The sequence below is a fragment of the Orbicella franksi genome, chromosome 9 (genome assembly GCF_964199315.1).
Source record: "Orbicella franksi chromosome 9, jaOrbFran1.1, whole genome shotgun sequence".
Taxonomy (NCBI): domain Eukaryota; kingdom Metazoa; phylum Cnidaria; class Anthozoa; order Scleractinia; family Merulinidae; genus Orbicella; species Orbicella franksi.
The window spans coordinates 25,920,565-25,945,086 of record NC_138153.1 but is presented as its reverse complement, the minus strand read 5'-3'; the positions used below and the strand labels follow the sequence as shown (position 1 = coordinate 25,945,086).

The 24,522-nt window shown below is 40.5% G+C and overlaps 1 protein-coding gene and 1 long non-coding RNA gene across 2 annotated transcripts in view; both read right to left on the bottom strand.

The window, feature by feature from the left end:
• The window catches only part of LOC145498207 (uncharacterized), a 233,993-nt gene that overhangs the window by 42,500 nt on the left and 166,971 nt on the right, over positions 1-24,522 (bottom strand). The gene's annotated exons all lie outside the window — the stretch shown is intronic.
• Positions 3,133-24,522, bottom strand: part of LOC145498591 (uncharacterized) — a 126,061-nt gene continuing 104,671 nt past the window's right edge. Inside the window, 4 exon segments of the mRNA XM_081478496.1 lie at positions 3,133-4,826; positions 10,636-10,651; positions 17,457-22,369; positions 23,555-24,459. Coding sequence (XP_081334622.1) covers positions 3,133-4,826; positions 10,636-10,651; positions 17,457-22,369; positions 23,555-24,395 — 7,464 coding nt within the window. The 5' untranslated portion in view covers positions 24,396-24,459.

Sequence of the window (24,522 nt, the reverse complement as noted above, 5' to 3'; positions counted from 1 at the left end):
TACAATTGTAAATGTTTGTTGTAATATTTACTTTAAAAATAGTGATTTTCTAATGACTCTTGTAAAGTTCTTTTAAAATTCAAAATTATTAGAGCGGATCGCCGCGCCTGCAAATATTGAGCCAGCCAATGGGAACTCGACAATCACCGAAAAGCGCGGGAAAGTCAGGAGCAGTCGGTGACAAGAACGGGAAATGTCGATCACGTGAACTCATTCACTGAGTTTTCAACGCACCTGATTGGCTTTGAGAATATAGTCTCTGCTCTGATTGGTTAGGGGCGGTTGCACAAATTGCACGGAGTGTTTTTAACCAATTACAGTCAAATGAAAATCGGTTCAGGAGACAAATTTAATACGTAATAATACTTTGAGAAATATGTGCAGACGTCTTGAGCAATGCTAGTGGAAATATTCTTAGAAGAGAAATATTTTATAGTTAACAAGCAATAATATATTGCATTTATGATGCAGTAAATAAAATGATGGTAATTTTCTGTAAATTAGTAATTGGAGTGTTAACTAGTATCTACATTACTTAATTTCTATGTACAGTGCTTTTTCTAAAGGCTGGTTTTCACTACCACATTAGACTGCTGGCATTTTGTTTTTCTCTTGAAGTTCAGCAGGGATTAAGAGGCGACACGCTTTAGCCTCAAAGGGATCAGGACGAGACTGATAAACACTCGTCTAAGAGACCTTAAGGGCGAGTCGACACTTCGCCGGAGGAATTTGAAAACACGGTATCGGTTAGGCCTACTGTCCACACTAATCTGTCCCGCTCTTCAAACCGGGGAAAATTTGAAAACGCCAGCTTTTCGTACTAGTGTGGACATAAAACATCTTAGAAACAGAGCTTTTCAAAAACGATGGCGTCACGGTAATGGCGTGATTTCTCTGCCCGAGTTTTCCTCAAATACAAAAACAAAATGACCGGTGATTAATGCATTTTCAAATTTCTCCGACGTAGTGTGGACGAGAAGCATTCGATGCGTTTTCAGAGTGAAAATACCGGTTTCCAATTTCTCCGGGTTTGGTGTGGACGAGGCGTAAGAGAATAAACTGGCTGCCAGCAGCTTACTAGCACATACACAAAGGCAGTAAGATGTTGATAATTACAGTGTTGTCACAGGTCAGGAAATGGTCAGGGGAGAAAGTACAGGTCAGGGAAAAGTCAGGGAATTTTCATCTTCAGTCAGAGAAAATTAACATTTTGAAACAGAAATAAATTTAACTTAACACGGTTAATTTTCTACCATTAAAGTCAGGGAAATATGGCAGCAATGTAATTACAGCCTTTTGTTAGGAAAATTTCCCAACAAATGGCAGTTAACAGCATCCTACTTCATCTGCATATGTTCTTTCTGGTTACGCGCTACTGAAAACTAGCCACTATACAGAGCAGTGCAAAAGGCCCTTAATTAACACTGAGGTTAAAGATGCATTGTTAATGAAATGTTATTTCTTTTTCGACAAGACCTTTAGATTTGATACCTTTGTAGGTTAAAATCAATATCCTTTAATCATTTTGAAAGCACAATACTTGAATTAACACGATGCCTTAACTTACATGAAATGCTTATGCTTCTTTTGACGTTTTTAGCTATAAATTCTTCTTCAATTTTCCAGTTTAAGTGTGAATGAATTAGTATGTCTGCGGCGTTTTACATCGATTACAAGCCCTGAGAAAAGCCGTAATTGAACACGTGTAAAATTACGATAATTTTAGTTGATCATATCGATGAAGTAATGTTAACGTTTGATATCATGTTTAACCCTTTAAACTGCACTTAAATTTGTTGGTGTTTCATTGAAACGCCTTCGTCGGTAAGTCTTTGTAAATCTGGTAAGCCTCAGGAAAAGCTCGGAAACGTTCGTGTGGCTTTCAGGTAACTTTTGGGGACTCTGGAAAACTTCGGAAAGTGGTCGGAAAACTTCGGAAAATCGTCAAAAACGTCGTTATCATAACACAAGGTTGCTTGTAAATATGGAATTTCCCTTTTCGAGTTCAACTTTATATCTCACTTGTTAGCTGCGCTCGCTAGTGAGATATCGCGTGGAACACTGGAAGATAAATTCCATATCTACGCTCGCCCACGTCCCTATTTATCAAACACTAATAAATCCTAAATCATAATCAGCAACAAGTATTGGCATGACCGGTTTCCATAGAAACAATTCGACCTGAAAAAAAAATGTTCAATTTTCCTTCAGTTTCAACCAAAAGCGAGATTTTTTTGTTTTTCGTGTTCCTATTATATTTCTTCTGAAGACTAAGAAATGACCGCTTTGAATAAGGTCTGGGTATAATTTTTTCATAATAAACCGACTATTCTGGCTTCTAAAAATTCTCGCCAATTTCCTCTTATTAATCATTACTTTGTCTTTGTTGACTAGAAAATATGAGGGAGTGTTTATCATCAGAAGAAATTTACCGTTATCTAACTAATCAGGCTTATATTTGCAGAGGACTTTCTGTTTATGAGAAGTTTCTACCTAACCCTAGAATACACAAGGTGAACATCTAACGTTAACGACTCAAAACAAGATAACGAACTGGAATAACAATAACAAATTCTGCAGTCGTCGAGTGGGCTTTACAAACTTTGGGACAAACTGCTATGACGTATATAATGCAAAAGAACCCTAAATGGGAATTTAGGACCTAAGACTGAATCTAAATACAAGCCTATAGGCTTCGGATCGAATAGCCTAATATGTAACTGATTTTTGCGTTTGAGGTTTCAAGGGCATATTTTCGAGTCTCAGAAGTAGGCAAAATGTTATTTGCTGTAACTATCCGCAATACCTGGCGATGACCGATACATTTAATATGCAGGATTCCTTGTGTTAACGTAAACAGGCGCATTTTGATCAAGTGACCACCATCTTCAATTAAAACTCGGAAGAGGCTTGGATAGAGACAAAAAAGTGACCTGGTAGTTAAGGTTAAGCCACAAGAGGAGTAAGGGGGAGGGGGTAAAGAACGAAAATTTTTCCCTTCTCCCTCACCACCTACTATTCCTGGCGGCTAATCTACTCGATAGCAAGTCACTACCGATACCTCACGAGTACACCGTGCACACAGAAAACAGCTGTTCTGTAGGCTAGAAATAACCCGGGTTACATCTTTAATCAGGGATGCTTGACAAAAATAGTAAAACCTCGATGAGCCACACTGATCTGTGAATGGTAGCTGTCAGCGGTGTTGGGATGTTCTTCACCAAACAATTTAATTGTGATATCAAGAGCACGCTTGTTTGACTCAAGGGCGGCGGTGTAATCACTCGGGGAATGCTGTGTAACTCCTAGTGAATGGTAGCTGTCAGCGGTGTTGGGATGTTCTTCACCAAACAATTTAATTCTGATATCAAGGGCACGCTTGTTTGACTCAAGGGCGGCGGTGTAATCACTCAGGCAATGCTGTGTAACTCCTAGTGAATGGTAGCTGACAGCGGTGTTGGGATGTTCTTCACCAAACAATTTAATTCTGATATCAAGAGCACGCTTGTTTGACTCAAGGGCGGCGGTGTAATCACTCAGGGAATGCTGTGTAACTCCTAGTGAATGGTAGCTGTCAGCGGTGTTGGGATGTTCTTCACCAAACAATTTAATTGTGATATCAAGGGCACGCTTGTTTGACTCAAGGGCGGCGGTGTAATCACTCAGGGAATGCTGTGTAACTCCTAGTAAATGGTAGCTGACAGCGGTGTTGGGGTGTTCTTCACCAAACAATTGAATTGTGATATCAAGAGCACGCTTGTTTGACTCAAGGGCGGCGGTGTAATCACTCAGGGAATGCTGTGTAACTCCTAGCGAATGGTAGCTGTCAGCGGTGTTGGGATGTTCTTTACCAAACAATTTAATTCTGATATCAAGGGCACGCTTCTTTGACTTAAGGGCGGCGGTGTAATCACTCAGGCAATGCTGTGTAACTCCTAGTGAATGGTAGCTGTCAGCGGTGTTGGGATGTTCTTCACCAAACAATTTAATTCTGATATCAAGAGCACGCTTGTTTGACTCAAGGGCGGCGGTGTAATCACTCAGGGAATGCTGTGTAACTCCTAGTGAATGGTAGCTGTCAGCGGTGTTGGGATGTTCTTCACCAAACAATTTAATTGTGATATCAAGGGCACGCTTGTTTGACTCAAGGGCGGCGGTGTAATCACTCAGGGAATGCTGTGTAACTCCTAGTAAATGGTAGCTGACAGCGGTGTTGGGGTGTTCTTCACCAAACAATTGAATTGTGATATCAAGAGCACGCTTGTTTGACTCAAGGGCGGCGGTGTAATCACTCAGGGAATGCTGTGTAACTCCTAGCGAATGGTAGCTGTCAGCGGTGTTGGGATGTTCTTTACCAAACAATTTAATTCTGATATCAAGGGCACGCTTCTTTGACTTAAGGGCGGCGGTGTAATCACTCAGGCAATGCTGTGTAACTCCTAGTGAATGGTAGCTGTCAGCGGTGTTGGGATGTTCTTCACCAAACAATTTAATTCTGATATCAAGAGCACGCTTCTTTGACTCAAGGGCGGCGGTGTAATCACTCAGGGAATGCTGTGTAACTCCTAGTGAATGGTAGCTGTCAGCGGTGTTGGGATGTTCTTCACCAAACAATTTAATTCCCAGATGAAGTGCACGTGTGGACGATGTGAGAGCTTCTTTGTAGTTGCCCCTCCGGTATTGATTGTTGCCTAGGTCGAAATAGTTCTTGGCTAGCGCCTTTTCGTGCAGCTCTTGACTTTCACCGTTCTTGTCTTTCTTTTTAACGCTTTGTTGCAGTGCGTGTTGGTGAAAGTTTATCTTTTCCTCTGTAAGCGTTAAAGCGTCTTTGTCTCTTCCAAGTGACTCTAACACACCGACACTGCGATGAAATTTGAACCAACCAGTTTTAGTTGTGTCGAGTGCTGATTCACACTCGTTTAGTATAGTAAGCAAGAAGTTGCCAAACATTTGATTGGTATCTGAGGTTGAGAAGTTTTTTACTGCTTTGCTTACAAGAAGGATAACTTTAACTTTAAGAGGCTGGTTTACCGAAGAATTCGCTTTGTTTGTCGGAATGATGCAATGTTCACCAACTTTCTTTATTGCTGGCCCTGGCACAGGTATCACCAGTAAACAAGTGTCCCTGGCATCTCTGCATTTCTTTAGTGCTTTTAGATAAAAGTTGGATGAGGTCACTGAATCATTTTTGCTTTGGTAATAGATTGCAAAAATTTGAAAAATAATAAGCCTTAAAATGGTATGTTCCTGACTTGTGTTCATGGAAGAAAGCGCTTCTTCTAAAACTTTCACTCCATCCTCTGTCCTTCCGATAACAAGCTGATGGAGTCCATAGTAGCACAAGTCTTTTCCTTTCTCTCCATCACAATGGGAGAAAGTTGGCGCTTGAACAGCTTTGGACTCGGAAAGCAACTTCTCTGTGTTTCCACTTGCGCCCGAGGTCACCTGACCAAATGCCTTGGAAGTAAGTGGGCGCTGGTAGGAAACATTTTTCCCAGTCTGCTTAGCCGCCATTATTGCTGAATCGAAAATTTTGTAAAACGTTGATCCCTCACTCCAAAAGAGAGTGTCAAGAAACAACTCTGCTTTAGCCAAAACATCGAAAACTCTGTCGGCTGTCTTTGAATCTAAACAACCATCAATTAGACTTTGCAAGATGTTTTCTTCGTCTTCAGAGAATTTAAAGAATGCAGACATGGAACGGCCAGAAAGGAAATTCTCATTTAGTTCCTCAAACCGGGCGATGTAAAATGCACGGAAGCGAGATTTTGAGGTGAGAACTGTCTCTTTCATGCCAGCTTCTCCCTTTTCTCTTGCAAACGACTGAATTAGTTTATGCATAGAGAATTTGCTAAACTCTGAAGAACAATCGATGAGAGATTTTCTCTGAAGTCTTTGCAACACCTTCTCTGCTTCGGTTGTTCTGGTTATCCCCAAAACAGCTTCGGAGATCTTTAAATCAAAATGCGCAGGAAGAATACACAAAGATACAAGTGCCTCTTGGTCTTGTGTAGAGAGTCTCTGGAAAGACGACTCAAAAAGAGATCTCAGTCTCGAATTGCTTGGATAATCTGGGTTGTCCAACATTTCTACAATGTTTTCTGTACGTTCCATGGATTCAAGATACTGACTTGACGGAGTAAAATCGTCAGAAATGGAGGAACACAGTAATTTTATGGCTAAGGGAACCCGCCCACAGATTTGCGAAACCTTTGTCAAATCGGAAGAGTTCGCTCTTGGGAGCAATTCTCGAGCTAGGGTTTGACATGACAACTTGTCTAGCTCTCTTATTCTCTTATTCTCACTTAAGCTTACAAAAAATCAAACTTGGGTAAAACGCTTTTTGAAACCATGGATGAATGGTTTTTTAGGAAAAATCACAAAGTGTGACCGCAATAGCTGGAATGTTGTTTTCATAAGAAATGATTCAAATCAGTGTGAGGCCCCAGCTAAATACATGTAGGAATACAAAAGTTCTTAGTTGTATACAAATTTTTAAACTGATTGTTTTTCAGTCCTGGCGAGATTTTTCTTGTTCTTGATGCACTTTTCCCAGCAAAATAGACAAAGCTCTCAGATGACCTGCACCTCTTTAAAACTTCTATTTTGACTCGTTCTTGTTAATCTACACCTCTTGTTTTTAGGGCTAGGGGAACTGTTTGTGTTGTATACCTATTGTTTTGTTTGGCGAATCATGAAGACCCTTCTAAACGTTGCGTGGTCGCCCAAACCTCTGTCTTTTACCATGCAACATAATTACAATACAGTACACTTAATTAATGGCGTTTCGAAATACCAGCAACAGTCATAACTTTATGCATAACAAAGACATCTAAAATTGTTGGTTTTGTATCGAATTAATTGCAGATCACTTAAAATAAAAAGTATCAAAAAGAGCTTAGAGCTCTTAACATTATCGCAGAAGATAATAGTCGATTTTAATGCAGCAGATTGTCTTTGCTCAGTTTCGCAACACGGTCTTGCGAGCGTTTTCATTCATGAATGCTTATGGTATTTAATAATTAGAACATGTATGAATTTGTGATTTCTATCGTGTGATAGCTCACAAGGGCGCAGCCCAAGTCAACTATCACGCATAGAAATCGAGAGCAGATAATCTCATTGTTTTAGTATAAATCTACCACTTGTTTAAAACTTATATAAATGCTTTCACAGACACTTCTTAAAACGCAAAGATGCGGCCGTAATTTTGTTAACAATCCCACACTGCTAGACTCCTCACTATGTCTAACACATATTAGTAGAATTCTACTAGTATAATGATGCAAATGCCGTAATCTGATTCGCTGAGCTATTGATCACTATCAGCCATTTGTGTACAGTGGCTCGAAGTCGTCTAGGAAATGGCGACATTTTTTTCGTTTTTCCAAGGTTTTGGAGGAAAATTTTGATGCAAATGGATAATTAAATTTCTGAGAAGTCAAAATGAAGGACGTTTTTCGGTGTCTTGACATTTAAAAATGTTGAAATTGTTAAAAAAACTGCTGCGCGCGCGCACACAACTTCAATTTTTAATGACAATTCAACCCGAGCGACCCTTTTCGAGCGCAAAGTTTAATAATACGTCATGAAATAATTGGACACCGTTATTTGAAGTAAATTTCAGTAAGAATTCTACTAAAACAATTAGATTATTCGCTCTCGATTTCTATAAGGTGATAGTTGATGAGGCCGAAGGCCTCATCAACTATCACCTCATAGAAATCGAGAGCGAATAATCTAATTGTTAAATAGATAAAAGGTTGGGTAGCCAATAAGAGAACGGCATTTGTGACAGAACGCAAGTAGATTTAAACCAGAAACTGTGAGTTCTTATTTCGATTGTATTTTAAAAGCTAGAAATAAGGCAAGCGAGTTCTAATATTCTGCTGTTATCAAGCGGAGCAAAATCGAATGATTCTGCGATTAAGTTTGAATAAAATTACTCCGGTATTAAATCGAACTTTTCATATTGTCTGATCAGATAGAACCGGCGGAAGAGAAAAAGCTTATATTCCAATAGGTTTTAGCCACAGAATTGAGCGAGCGAAAAACTATATGTAGTCTCTGGTTTCGCCTCGAATAACTTGTAAACAACAAGTTGCAACTCTTTCACTTACCTTCAGTATTCTGGATATTTCGGTGATCGATATTCCTTGCAGAAACAAGAACTCTGTGCACGATTTTGGTTCGATTTTTAATGAACAAAACCTTTTACCATAGTAACTTTAAGTATGTTACAGTCCTTTTTGCATTATCTAAAAGCTAAACATATAAACAGTTGTCTGAGACAACACAAATACAATTTCCCATGTGAACTCGACAAAATAAATTTCAAAGTTCAGAGAAATTGTGCAAACACAGGTAAAATTTCATCATCAGTTTCATTTCAACAGTAGTTTCGACAGTACTTTCATATGAATTTTAAAATTTGTTTTCGACATTTGGTGTTGTTTTATTGGAAATGATTTCTTTTGAGAAGATAGCACAGTTTGCAATACAATGTAAATAATCTCGGTACAAAGTTTTTGTCCTCTTGTTACTCGAACTTGTGGTGGATTCCTTCTTAAGCTTATGAAAATTTCAAACTCGGGTAAAGCGCTCTTTGAAATCTTGGATGGATCTTTTTTGTTTTTTTTTTTAGGAAAAATCACAAAGTGTGACCACAATAATTTCAATGCTGTTTTCATAAGGAAAAGATTCAAATCAGTGTGAGGTCCCAGGCTAAATATATGTAGGAATACGTACAAAAGTTCTTAGTTGTATACAAATTTCTAAACTGATTGTTGTTCAGTCCTGGCAAGATTTTTCTTGTTCTTGATGCACTTTTCCTAGCAAAATAGACAAAGCTCTGTCTTTTACCATGCCATGACACAATTACAATGTAGTACCCTTAATTAATAGCGTTTCGAAATACCAGCAACTGTCATAACTTTATGCATAACAAAGACATCTAAAATCGTCGGTTTCAGTATCTTTAATTTCAGTGAGCGTTAATAGCAGATGATTCAAAATAAAAAGCATCAAAGAGAGCTGGACTTCTTAACATCATTGCAGAAGATAATGGTCGATTTTAATGCAGCAGATTGTCTTTGCTCAGTTTCGCAACACGGTCTTGCGAGCGTTTTCATCCATGAATGCTTATGGTATTTAACAATTAGAACATATAAGAATTCGTGATTTCTATCGTGTGATAGCTCACAAGGGCGCAGCCCAAGTCAACTATCACGCATAGAAATCCAGAGCAAATAATTTCATTGTTTTAGTATAAATTTGCTACTTGTTTAAAACTTAGCTAAATTCTTTTCAACAGACACTTCGAAAACGCAAAGATGCGGCCACAATTTTGTTAACAATCTCACACTGCTAGGCTACTCACTATCTAACAGATAATAGATAATGAGTTGGGTAGCCAATAAGAGAACGGAATTTGTGATAGAACGCAAGTAGATTTAAACCAGAAACTGTTAGTTCTTATTTCGATTGTATTGCAAAAGCTAGAAATAAAGCGAGCGAGTTCTATTGTTCTGCTGTTATCAAGCGGAGCAAAATCGAATGATTCTGCGATTAAGTTCGCGTAAAACTGCTCCGGTATTAAATCGAACTTATCATGTTGTCTGATCAGACAGAACCCTTGGAAGAGAAAAAGCTTATATTCCAATAGGTTTTAGCCACAGAATTGAGCGAGCGAAAAACTATATGTAGTCTGTGGTTCCGCTTCGAATACCTTGTAAACAGCAAGTTAGAACTTTTTCGCTTACCTTTAGTATTCTGGATATTTCGAGGATATTCCTTGAGGAAACGAAATCCGTGCACAGGTTTGGTAAAATGAAACAATTTTTGTTGAATTATTCCTACTGAATAATCTTTCTCGTCAGTTTCTTTCTGGGAATTTAATCCCGTGACGTGACAAACGCCTAACACATCCGAGAATATAATTAACGAGCGGTTCCGAACGGAAATTGCGCAGTCATCAAACTTCACATAATGGCAGCAATAAGGCTAATATCTATAATGCTGTATAATAATAAATAGGTGAACGACATAAAGATCGTGTTCATGAAAAATGATGACTGAGATATAAACATTCTCCAAAAGCATCTTTGTGCTATCCAAATAATTGTTGGTGTCCATCTGCTGAGAACGCAAAAGCCAGCTGAAAGGTTTATATAAATAACACAATTCCTCCAGAAGAGAATGCTAATTTTAACCCTTTAACTGGCAATTGTACGTTTTCGTACCCTGAGAGATCATGAACTTTGTACCACGTGTGACATCATCAATTTAAAGGTCAATAAGCACTTAATGACTGGCCCCAAGGGAACAGTGAGTTTTGTTTCCCCGACACCCTCAATGTTCCCCGAGGCGAAGCCGAAGGGAACATTGAGGTCGAGGGAAAACAAAACTCACTGTTTCCCGTTGGACCAGTCATTAAGTGATTTATAATGATACGAAACAAAGTTATTCTTACTATTCCTGGCTGGAAAAACAGTGCGGTAAAAACTTGCTGGGAAAACCAGCTTTTCATGAATGGTGCTGTCTGGGAAAAAGCATCCTCTAAACGGATCCTGCGTGGTAACTTCGCATAGATATCTAGTGCTAGCTGGCTGTAAAGAGCGGATATTATTTTTCCACGGTAGTTAATTATTAACTGTAAACCTCTTATTAGATGTCAATTAATCGTTCCGAGCAACGACAAGTCAATGTTGAAATTTCTCTCGTTGGGTACTTCTGTCAATGTTCGGCCGAGGCAAAGCCGAGGGAAACATTGACGTCGAGGGGAAACAAAATTTAAACTCACTGTTTCCCGCGGGATCCGTCATAAAGTGTTTTGTTATACCTCCTAACTCAATAATAATAATAATAATAATAATAATAATAATAATAATAATAATAGCAATAGTAATAAAAAACTGCGAAGAAATCGTTTGCTTGACGCCGGCTGGCTCACAGATTCGCCGCGGTTTCAAAGAGCACGCCTGATCACGTGCGAGTCGAAAGTTCAAGTTATTGTTTCCCTAGGGAGTTGGTGAGTTTTGACCTAGGACACGTGACACATTCTTCTCCAATCGGAAAACCTTTTAGGGGTCAACAAAGCGGTTTTGTTACTTCTTAAGATGTTCAGTAAGATCAACAGAGTGAGCTCTTGCGGTGCCTTTTAGGGCATTGAACCGAAAAAAATATAACAGGAGGATTGGTACCTCAAATTCAAGCCACGCCCACAAAACAGGACCTTGGTACTTCTCAGAGGTTCTTTTCCAAATTTCCTACGTCGCGCACGCTACATACCGCCGGTATTACTACAGGGTTAGATTTCGTCTGCAACGCAGACTAGAAAAAGACAAGCACCAGGCACCCCCGTCCATTTTATATGGGAGTCCCCCCCCCACCCGTGAGACCTCCGTATCAAAAGGACGGGGGGTGCTTGTCGTACCTTTTAGGGGCTAAAAAGCAGTTTTGGTACCTCTTGGGGTGTTCAGCCTTACAAGGTCCAAAGCAGGAGCTTTTGTGGTACTTTTGGGGTATTGAGCCAAAAAAAAAAACAAAAAAAAACGTGACAGGAGATGGATTGTTTTAGAATTGGTACCTCTCTGAGGGGTTCTTTTCAAATTTTCTGACGAGCAACCCCGTCCTTTTTTAAATAAAATACAAAAAAACTCTCGTCCTTTTTAAACAGAAGTCCTCTCGGGTCCTTTTCTAGCCTGCGTTGTAGACAAAATCTAACCCTGTAACAATACCGGCCGTATGTAGCGCGTGCGACGTAGGGTATCCTTTTCTTGCTCTATTAACTTCCACATTTGTCCTTTTACAAAAAATCTATATCTCTTGAGCAAATAGATCGCGCTCTCCTGACTGACCTAATCACTACAACGGATCCCCGCCTTACGGTCACCTCGTTATTACAGCCAATTGTTTTTGTTCAAGCGAAACACCAATACATTTTCTTACAAGAAAACCCAATTAATGCGGCCAACTGCCAAATTTTGAAATCCCAACCTGTATAATTCCTTATAATTTTATCCCGTTAATACGGCCACTCGAAACAGATACGCATTCACAATATAATTGACCAAATATAACAAGTATTTAGAAACAATATAAAGGGAAAATTTGTTTCATTTTTCTTTTATTTTATTCGACTTTAGGAGAACGCTACCTAATCTTTGGAAGTTCCTGTGACTTATTGAGTGTCCTGTGTAACCAAAGCGAAAGTTCTGCGAATTCTTTTCAGTCATCTACCATTTCTGCGCCACCTTGAATGAGGTAATGCTCGTGTGCTATTGCGCACCTCGTGAGTGATGTACTATTCCAGTTGCGTGACTTGCTTCTCGAGTACTGTACTTTGTTTATGTTCGTACTGTAAACAGTTTCTTCGTCCTGAGTGTTGTTTCGTCGTTCCGTAAGAGGGTGTTGCTTCGTCGTTCCATTGGTTCGTCGTCTTGTTAACTAAATATCCAACCAGCAACTACCTAAACACTAAAGTAGACTGCAATAATTACTGAGCGCGGGAAACATGAATCTGAGGTCAAGCGTGAGAAAAAAACAAGTGATTATTACTGAGAGCGGGAAAAAATGCGACCAGTGCCAAGCGCGAGAAAAACAAGCTATCAATACTAAGAGTGGAAAACATGCAACCGGCGCCGAGCGCTAGAAAACAAGAGGTCAATACCGAGTGCGGGAAAATAAGTCAATAATTAGAACGGGAAAACATGAAACCGGTGCCAAGCGCGGGAAAACAATACTGAATGCGAGAAAACATGCAACCGGCGCCAAGCGCTGGAAAACAAGAAGTCAATACTGAGAACGGGAAAACATGAAATCGCTGCTAAGCGCGGGAAAACAATGCGACCGGTTCCAAGCGCGGGGAAACAAGTAATCAATACTGAGTGCGTTTATACATCCGCGCCATTAACGTCTCCTTCATTTCTGATTCACAACAACGTTTTTGATGTGAAGAAAAAGAAATCGAATGATTATTATTCACTACTTGTAACGGAAAAAGCACAGCCTCCTAACATTATCCATAAATGGAAAAGCGATTTCAACCTTTCGGATGATCATTTCAGAGAATTTTTTCTGTGACCTCATTCTGTTTGCGCTCAAATCTTATGTTAAAGTGCACCTAACACCAAAAATTTTTTTCGCTGAAATAATAAAGCTTATTTTGTGGAGTAATTTGCCGCAAAAAGTTTTCGATTTGGTTAAATCCTCGAATTTCTTTGCTCCTTCGAAATCGAGTTTCGAATGGTTCGCGACCTCGCATGGGGAATCTGGGGAGAGTTAAAGCTGTGACGTCAAATCCAGAACGAATGCTTCGGCTGTCCGAGTCAGGGACCCGTTTCTCGAAAGCCCCGGAAACCTTTCGGGCCCGTAAAGCCATTTTTAGTCTATCTGTATCTAAAAACGGAGAAGTGTATGCACCCGAAACTTCTTGTATGAAGGGAACTTCTCTTCATATTAAGAATATGTGAATAAAACAGCTCTGTAATCGTAAGGTTCGACATTTTGCTATGGCACTACGGGCCCGAAAAGTTTCCGGGTCTTTCGAGAAACGGGCCCCAGGTCTTTTATTTTGTCCGAGTGTAGAAACCTTTTTGCAGCACAAGTTCTTTCGCTGGGACTCTGCAGTCGACCGATTTCTGTTTTTACTAACAATGTCCTCTAGTTCGTCTCATGATTCTGAAATGAGCTTTGACTCGGAAAACTCTGAAATTTATTATATCGCTGAAGAGAATGACCGCTCACGCTTATCAACATCGCAAACTGAATAGTCAAACGGTGACGACCGAGCTGATTTGTATGCTGACTACTCTCTGGCCAATGTTTGAGTTTGATGCACGCTTTCACACGAAAGTGCGGCGGAAGTACAATTTGTCATGTTTACTGACTGTACAAAACAAGCATCGGCGGGCGCTCTCATTCATCGACAACAGAGAATTTACTGAATTTTTACACGAATAAAACCGAGCAGTTTCTACGGACGTAAAGTTATTGGACCTTGATGAAACATCAAGCGTTGCTTACAATTTAGGCGAAACTCAAACTAACAATTATTTTGTTTTACTTTTCGGTCGATAGACTGGCAAATTCCTCGCAAGCGTGTGGCAAGAGGAGCTAGAAAACTATGAGGTCCTGAAGCTCTGCTATATCTAAATATATCCACCTAGTTTTTTGCTGTGTAATGGAAAAGCTGCTAATCTTCAACATATGTGAAATTTAAAGTGGAGTAATGTACAGCTCATGTAAAAGAAGCATCCGTCGGAACACAACTTGGTCAGCGATAGATGTCTAAGCTTTAAAGCCGAACATACCTAAATTCGACACTGTCTTACTTCACCCAAACTGGAGCAGCTTACCACGAAGATACTTAAGCAAAATTCCAACAGACGTAAACGCGTTGAGTTGTGGGCCAAAAACATGAAAAATTTCGGGAATTTCGGGAGCCATTCCCCCCGCGCGACATCCGCAAAAATCCTCGCAGCATGTACGCGCGTGTGCCGCAGGCGATGGCGCAATTTGTTCTAAAAATAGAATTATTGTCCCATATCAAGGGGACAACCCCAATACTAGAAATGGCGCGTGCTTACGGTCTCCGTCCCCGATTATGGCTCCTGTTAATACGTAATAATGCTTTGAGACTGATGTGCAGTCGTCTTGAGCAATACTAGTGGAAATATTCTAAGAAGAGAAGTATTTTATAGTTAACAAGCAATAATATATTGCATTTATAATGCAGTGAATAAAATGACAGCAATTTTCTGTAAATTAGTAATTGGAGTGTTGACTAGTATCTACTTACTTAATTTCTGTGTACAATGCTCTTTCTAAAGGCTGGTTTTCACTATCACATTAGACTACAGGCAATTTGTTTTTCTCTTGAAATTCAGCAGTGATTATAAGGCGACACGCTTTAGTCTCAAAGGGATTGGGACGAGACTGATAAAGACTTGTCTTAGAGACCTAAGGCCGAGTCCACACTTCGCCGGAGGAATTTGAAAACACGGTATCGGTGAGGCCTACTGTCCACACTAATCTGTCACGGAAACGGAGCTTTTCGAAAACGCTCTTCAAACCGGGGAAAATTTGAAAACGTCGGCTTTTCGTTTTCGTGTGGACATAAAACATCTTAAAACGGAGCTTTTCGAAAACGATGGCGTCACGATAATCACGTGATTTCTCTGCCCGAGTTTTCAACAAACACAAAAACAAAATGAGCGGTGATAAATGCGTTTTCAAATTTCTCCAGCGTAGTGTGGACTGAAAGCATTTGACGCGTTTTGAGAGTGAAAACGCCGGTTTCCAGTTTCTCCGGCGTGGTGTGCACGGGGCGTAAGAGAAGAAACTGGGTGCCAGCAGACCACTAACACATACGCAAAGGCAGTAAGATGTTGATAATTACAGTGTTGTCACAGGTCAGGAAATGGTCAGGGGAAAAAATTCTTCAGGTCGGGGAAAAGTCAGGGAATTTTTATCGAGTCAGGAAAATTGACATTTTGAAAAAGGGAAAATTTAATTTAACACGGTTAATTTTCTACCATTAAAGTCAGGGAAATGTGGCAGCAATGTAATTAGAGCCTTTTGTCAGGAAACTTTCCAGACTAATGGCAATTACAGCACCCTACTTCACCTGCGTATGTTCTTTCTGGTTACGCGCTAGTGAAAACTAGCCACTATACAGAGCAGTGTAAAAGGCCCTTAACACTGAGGTTAAAGATGTATTGTTAATGAAATGTTACTTCTCTTTCAACAAGACCTTTAGATTTTTTACCTTCGTAGGGTAAAATCAATATCCTTTAATCATTTTGAAAGCACAATACTCAAATCAACACGATGCTTTAACTTACATAAAATGCTAATGCTTCTTTTGATGTTTGTAGCTATAAATTCTACTTGAGTTTTCCAGTTTGTGTGAATCAATTAGCATGTCCGCGGTGTTTTACATCGATTACAAGCCCTGAGAAAAGTCGAAATTGAACAAGTGTAAAATTACGATAATTTCAGTTGATCATATCGATGAAGTAATGTTAACGTTTGATATCATATTTAACCCTTTAAACTGCACTTAAATTTGTTTGTGTTTGATTGAAACATCTTCGCCGGAAGTCTTTGTAAATCCGGTAATCTTCGGGAAATATTCGGAAACGTTCGAGTGGCCTTCGGATAACTTTTGGAGACTCTTTGGAAGTCTTCGGAAAGTAGTCGGGAAACTTCGGAGAATCGTAAAACACGTCGTTATCATAATACAAGGTTGCTTGTAAATGTGGAATTTCTCTTCTCGTGTTCAACTTTATATCTCACTTGTTAGCTGGGCTCACTCGTGAGATATCGCGTTGAACACTCGAAGATAAATTCCATATCTACGCTCGCCCATGTCTTATTCCTTATTTATCAAACACTAATGAATCCTAAATCATAATCAGCAATATACAAGTATTGGCACGACCAGTTTCCATAGAAACAATCCGACCTAAAAAAGACATCCTCAATTTTAACTTTCAGTACTTTTCGCACAAAAGCGAGTTTTTTCGTGTTCCTATTATATTTCTTCTGAAGACTAAGAAAAGACCGGTTTGAATAAGTTCTGGGTATAATTTTTTTTATAACAAACTTTTCTGGCTTCTTAAAATTCTCGCCGATTTCACCTGATTAACCATTTCTTTGTCTTTGCTGACTAGAAAAAGTGAGAGAGTGCTTTTTATCAGAAGGAATTTACCGTTATCTAACTAGTCAGGCAAATATATTTTTAAAGAACTTTTTTGTTTATAAGAAGTTTCTAGCTAATCCTAGGATACACAAGGTGAACATCTAACGTTAACGACTTAAAACATGAAAGCGAACTGGAATAACAAGAACAAAATCTGCAGTCGTCGAGTGGGCTTTAAAAGCTTCTGAACAAACTGCAATGACTTATATAAAACAAAAGAACTCTTAATGGGGATTTAGGACTTAAGACTGAATCTGAACACAAGCCAATAGGCTTCGGATCGGCCGGCCTAATATCTAAATGAGTTTTGCTTTTGAGATTTCAAAGGCATATTTCCGAGTCTTAAAAGTAAACAAAATGTTATTTTCTGTAACTTTCCGCAATATCTGGCTGATTCCTAGAGTTAACGTGAACAGGCACATGTTGATCAAGCGACCACCAGCTTCAATTCACACTCGAAAGAGGCTTGGATAGAGACAAATAAGTGACCTGGTAGTTTGGGTTACGCCACAAGATGAGTAAGGGGAAAGGAAAGAAGAAGGAAAATTTTTCACGCCTTCTTCCTCACCACCCACTATTCCTAAGCCAACATATATGGCGGCTACCTACTCGACCGCAAGTCACTACCGATACCTCACGAGTGCACCGTGCACGCAGAAAACAGCTACTCTGTGGACTAGGAAAAAAAAAACAGTTACATTCTTAATCAGGGATTGTTGACAGAGTTAGAAAGAGCCTTGATGAGCCACACTGATCTGTAGCTGTCAGCGGTGTTTGGATGTTCTTCACCAAACAATTTAATTCTGATATCAAGAGCACCCTGGGCTGACTCAAGGGCGGCAGTGTAATCACTTAGGGAATGCTGTAAAACCCCTAATTCATGGTAGCTGTCAGCCGTGTTGGGATGTTCTTCACCAAACAATTTAATTCTGATATCAAGAGCACGCTTCTTTGACTCAAGGGCGGCGGTGTAATCACCCAGGGAATACTGTGTAACTCCTAGTGAATCGCAGCTGTCAACAGTCATTCGATGTTCTTCACCAAACAATTTAATTCTGATATCAAGAGCACGCTTCTTTGACTCAAGGGCGGCGGTGTAATCACTCAGGGAATGCTGTGTGACTCCTACTGAATCGTAGCTCTCAGCGGTCATTGGATGTTCTTCACCAAACAACTTAATTCTGATATCAAGAGCACGCTTGGCTAACTCAAGGCCGGCAGTGTAATCACTCAGAGAATGTTGTGTAACTCCTAGTGAATCGTAGCTGTCAGCGGTCATTGGATGTTCTTCACCAAACAATTTAATTCTGATATCAAGAGCACGCTTGTCTCACTCAAGGGCAGCGGTGTAATCACTCAGGGAATGCTGTGTAACTCGTAGTGAATGGTAGCTGTCAGCGGTGTTGGGATGTTCTTCACCAAACAATTTAATTCTGATATCAAGAGCACGCTTCTTTGACTCAAGGGCGGCGGTGTAATCACTCAGGGAATGCTGTGTAACTCCTAGTGAATGGTAGCTGTCAGCGGTCTTCGGATATTCTTTACCAAACAATTTAATTCTGATATCAAGGGCGCGCTTCTTTGACTCAAGGGCGGCGGTGTAATCACTCAGGGAATGCTGTGTCACTCCTACTGAATGGTAACTCTCAGCGGTCTTCGGATGTTTTTTACCAAACAATTTTATTCTGATATCAAGAGCACGCTTCTTTGACTCAAGGGCGGCGGTGTAATCACTCAGGGAATGCTGTCTAACTCCTACTGAATGGTAGCTGTCAGCGGTGTTGGGATGTTCTTCACCAAACAATTTAATTCTGATATCAAGAGCACGCTTGGCTGACTCAAGGGCGGCGGTGTAATCACTCAGGGAATGCTGTGTAACTCCTACTGAATGGTAGCTTTCAGCGGTGTTGGGATGTTCTTCACCAAACAATTTAATTCTGATATCAAGGGCACGCTTGGCTGACCGAAAGGCGGCGGTGTAATCACTCAGAAAATGCTGTGTAACTCCTAGTGAATCGTAGCTGTCAGCCGTCATTGGATGTTCTTCACCAAACAACTTAATTCTGATATCGAGAGCACGCTTCGCTGACTCAAGGGCGGCGGTGTAATCACTCAGAGAATGCTGTGTAACTCCTAGTGAATGGTAGCTGTCAGCGGTGTTGGGATGTTCTTCACCAAACAATTTAATTCTGATATCAAGAGCACGCTTGTCTGACTCAAGGGCGGCGGTGTAATCACTCAGGGAATGCTGTGTAACTCGTAGTGAATGGTAGCTGTCAGCGGTGTTGGGATGTTCTTCACCAAACAATTTAATTCTGATATCAAGAGCACGCTTGTGTGACTCAAGGGCGGCGGTGTAATCACTCAGGGAATGCTGTATACCTCCTAGTGAATGGTAGCTGTCAGCGGTGTTGGGATGTTCTTCACCAAACAATTTAATTCTGATATCAAGAGCACGCTTGTCTGACTCAAGGGCGGCGGTGTAATCACTCAGGGAATGCTGTGTAACTCCTATTTCATGGTAGCTGTCAGCGGTGTTGGGATGTTCTTCACCAAACAATTTAATTGTGATATTAAGAGCTCGTTTCTTTGACTCAAGAGCGGCGGTGAAATCACTCAGGGAATGCTGTATAACCCCTTCTTCATGGTAGCTCTCAGCCGTCTTTGGATGTTCTTCACCAAACAATTTAATTCTGATATCAAGAGCACGCTTGTTTGACTCAAGGGCGGCGGTGTAATCACTCAGGGAATGCTGTGTAACTCCTACTGAATGATAGGTGTCAGCGGTCTTGGGATGTTCTTCACCAAACAACTTAATTATGATATCAAGAGCACGCTTCTTTGACTCAAGGGCGGCGGTGTAATCACTCAGGGAATGCTGTGTAACTCCTACTGAATGATAGGTGTCAGCGGTCTTGGGATGTTCTTCACCAAACGATTTAATTCTGATATCAAGAGCACGCTTGTTTGACTCAAGGGCGGCGGTGTAATCACTCAGGGAATGCTGTGTACCTCCTAGTAAATGGTAGCTGACAGCGGTGTTGGGATGTTCTTCACCAAACAATTTAATTGTGATATCAAGAGCACGCTTCTTTGACTCAAGGGCGGCGGTGTAATCACTCAGGGAATGCTGTGTACCTCCTAGTAAATGGTAGCTGACAGCGGTGTTGGGATGTTCTTCACCAAACAATTTAATTCTGATATCAAGAGCTCGCTTGGCTGACTCAAGGGCGGCGGTGTAATCACTCAGGCAATGCTGTGTAGCCCCTAGTTTATGGTAGCTGTCAGCGGTGTCGGGATGTTCTTCACCAAACAATTTAATTCTGATATCAAGAGCTCGCTTGGCTGACTCAAGGGCGGCGGTGTAATCACTCAGGCAATGCTGTGTAGCCCCTAGTTTATGGTAGCTGTCAGCGGTGTCGGGATGTTCTTCACCAAACAATTTAATTGTGATATCAAGAGCACGTGTGTACGACGTAATAGCTTCTGTGTAGTTTTTTCTATGGTATTGAATGTCGCCTAGGTCACAATAGTTCTGAGCTAGTGCCTGCTCGTGCTGTTCTTGAATTTCTCTGTTGTTTTTTTCCCTTTCAACGCTTTGTTGCAGTGCTTTTTGATGAAAGCTAATCCTTTCCTCTGTAAGCGTTAAAGCGTCTCTGTCCCTACCAAGTAACTCGAGCACACTAACGACATTGCGATGAAAGTTGTACCAACCAGTTTTAGTGTTGTTGAGTGTTGATTTACAGTCGTTTAGTATGGTAAGCAACACGTTGCCAAACATTTCATTGGTGTCTGAGGTAGAGAAGATTTTTACAGCTTTGCTCACAAGAACGATAATGTTAACTTTCAGAGGCTGGTTTACCGAAGGGTTTGCTTTGTTTGTCGGAATGATGCAGTGTTCACCAACTTTCTTTATTGCTGGCTCTGGCATAGGTATCACCAGTAAACAAGTGTCGCTGGCATCTCTGCATTCCTTAAGTGCTTTTAGATAAAAGTTGGATGAGGTCACTGAATCATTTTTGCTTTGGTAATAGATTGCAAAAATTTGAAAAATAATAAGCTTCAAAATGATGTGCTCTGGACTTGTGTTCATGGAAGAAAGTGCTTCTTCTAAAATTTTCACTCCATCCTCTGTCTTTCCGATAACAAGCTGATGGAGTCCATAGTAGCACAAGTGTTTTCCTTTCTCTCCATCACAATGGGAAGAAGTTGGCACTTGAACAGCCTCAGACACAGAAAGCAACTTCTTTGTGTTTCCTCTTGCGCCCCAGGTCACCTGACTAAACGCCTTGGAATTAAGCAGGCGCCGGTAGAAAACATGTTTCCCTGTCTGATGAGCCGCCATTATTGCTGAATCGAAAATTTTGTCAAACGTAGATCCGTCTTTCCAAAAGAGAGTGTCAAGAAACAGCTCTGCTTTCGCCAAAACATCGAAAACTCTGTCGGCTGTTTTTGAATCCAAACAACCATCAATTAGACTTTGAACAGTGTTTTCTTTCACTTCATAGAACTCAATGAACGCAGACATGGAATGTCCGGAAAGGAAATTCTCATTTAGTTCATCGAACAGGGCAATGTAAAATGCACGGAAGCGAGATTTTGAGTTTAGAACTGTTTCTTTCATGTCAGCTTGTCCCTTTTCTCTTGCAAACGACTGAATTAGTTTATGCATAGAAAATTTGCTTAATTCTGAGGAACAATCAATGAGAGATTTTCTCTGAAGTCTTCGCAACACCTTCTCTGCTTCAGTTGTTCTGGTTATCCCCAAAACAGCTGCAGAAATCTTTAAATCAAAATTCGCAGGAAGAATACACAAAGATACCAGTGCCTCTTGGTCTTGTGTAGAGAGTCTCTGGAAAGACGACTCGAAGAGAGATCTCAATCTCGAATTGCTTGGATATTCTGGGTTGTCCAGCATTTCCACTATGTTTTCTGTGCACTCGATGAATTCAAGATACTGACTCGCCGGAGTAAAATCGTCAGAAATGGAGGAACACAGTAATTTTATGGCTAAGGGAACCTGCCCACAGATTTGTGAAACTTTTGTCAAATCAGAAGAGCTCGCTCCTGGGAGCAATTCTCGAGCTAGGGTTTGACATGACAACTTGTCTAGTTCTCTTATTCTGACAGACTTCTGTCCCTGAAAATGTAAGTTCAAAAAGGACAAAGATTCTCTTGTGGTTAAAAGAAAGTTGACTTTGTCACTGCGATTGAGGATTTCTCCAATGAGGTTAAAAACCTCCTCCTTTACGTTTGGCACACCACATTCAAACAGGTCATCGGCATTGTCCAGGATTATAACACAGCGATCCGATAGTCTGTCAAAAACTAAGCAAAGCTCATCGTCAGCTGATAAATCCTGCAACTTTTCAGTTTCAAGTGTCCCAGCCTGTCGGAACAGACTAAGAAATTTGGACGTTAAATCGCTTTTTGACTTGAGCCCACGTAATGAGAGAAAGAAGACGGGCAGCTCACGTGCTTGAAGATGATGACCCACGGCGATGGCAACCGATGTTTTTCCGAACCCTGGTGAACCCCAAACGGAGACGAGTCGGGTAGATTCGGAAGTCATGTGACCAACAATTTCGTCACATTCTTCCTCACGGCCAATAAAGTGGGGAACCTTTGGAGGAAGATTTGATCTTGGTAGAAATGTTCTAGTTCCTGTAAATCAATTACCCAGCAAATAATAATTAAATAAACGAACGAACGAACGGGCAGATGGATGGATGAATAAATATTTGCACTGGAGGTTAGTAAAACATTGCTATTCAAGAGATAGAACATATCAAGACAGATATTATATAACATTCTTTTCCTTCAGGCCAAAGTTTTTCGAAAGCTAATTATTGCTAGTGAAGGATTAGACAAGAACGCATTTTTTGTTTATTCTCTTTGTTTAAAGTCGATTTTGTTTCCCACCAATTTTGATGAAGGAGAGAACAAATGTCTTGCACAAGTCACTGTTGATATTTTATGAAACAACTCAAAGTTGTCGTTTATCTTGGACTAGCTTAACCCTTTTCAAACCTTGGGGAGGGGGGGACTTTTGAGGGCATCACCAGCTTTCACTGCTTGTAACTTTAGAAGCATCGAAGTAACGAACTCCGAAAATTTATTTGGGAACAACTGGTATGACTTATTATCGCTCAAGGATCTAAGGTGTCTGAATTTTCCTGTTTTAAGTGAAAATATCTTGAAAATTTTCTTGCCCTAGCTTTGTTCTAGATTTTGACTACGTTTGAGTTAGGCCTAGTGGCTTTCTAACGCTTTTAAAATAAACACCAGACAATCCAGCATGGCGTCTGTTCAGGAGTAATGACGCCATTTGTATATCATATGACATCATAGTTCCATGTTGTGGACTTCAAAGGAAATAGCTTGAACGTGCTATAAATCGTGAGGTTTCAGTGTGATAGCTCTAATGTTATAGAGTGAGGGCTCAACCACACCTTCCCCCGGTCCCGTGAGACCACAAAACTCTGTCTGAATAGAGTTAGTCCTCTTTTAATTAACCGGCCCATTCCGCTTCAGAGATTTATTAATGCGAGCAATATATATAGTTGATAAGTCACTTTTACGGTGATATTCCTTTTCCACATATGGACGGCTGAAACATCATAATTTAAGTTTCACTACTAGATTACGAGAAACTCTTTCTTTTATACATGGGTACTAGATGGTTACTCTCCGAAACGAAGGAAAATTTTACAGTGGCTCTATCTTACAAATCCTCTTTTCCCCGAGAGGAACTTTGGTAGGCACTTGCATTTTCAAAGTTTATATCAGATTTAGCACAGCCAAAGGATTTTAACTTGAAATAAAAACTCTGGAGTGCTGCTCACTTACCTCGTCGCTCAGTCTTGAGTAGGTCTTCAAACTTTTGGTTCATCTCGGCTATTTTCTCATTCGTCATTTCTTGGTTAGCAGTTGCCTTTTTAATGGTCTTTCTCAGTTCTAAGGAGTCTTCTTGTCGTTCCTGTCTCGACAGAGCAAGATCTGACCTCACACCCGTTAGTGCATCCTCCACGTTTTCCTTGAGAAATGTGATTTCTGTTAGCAACTCCTTTGTGATGTCATCTTTTAACTTGCAAACCTTCTCTGTAGGAAAGTCCGACTCGGTCAAACTTCCAACGGCATCAATAGGGTCAGTCGTGACCCCAAGAGCCTTAATGGCGTCTTTGGTGTGTTGAATGTATTGATCAAATGTCTTTTTGTCAATCTCGGAGCTGAATAAGTGACAAAATGCATTTCTTAGGAGTCGCAGCTGATCAATCGCCATTGCAAAGGTTTCAGCATTACTTCCGTCCGGGCTGACCACGGAAGAATGAAAGGTTCCATGAGGCGGTTTACGGTACTTCAAGTACAAATCATCGAGTGTCCTGTGATGACCTGCCATGTCTGGTAGAGCGAAGGACTTTGCGTAAATAGTGGCCTGGAACAAGGCGCTACAATCCCATTCTTGGTAAGGGAGGTGTGTGGGTACTTTGGTCTTACCACCCTCTGTAGCAAGGAACATGTTTCGCACAGCAATGGAGTCATCCCACGGCTGGTAACCAGGGAGATGTGCAAAGGTATTGTCCCACATTTGTTTGAAAGTTTGGCGTAGCACCTTGGGTAACTCATTCAGGACAACAAAAGCAAACTTGAAATAGTTTAACTGTTCGTTCGTAAACGGCTGTAGAGCCATTACTGATAGCAATAGACTAATCCCAGTGAAAAGGGGTTATATTGCCAGGACGACAATACTGTCCCTGTTAAAAGAACAACAGAGAACAGTTATTATTGAAAGGTGGCCTTTGTGGCGATTGAAAAAT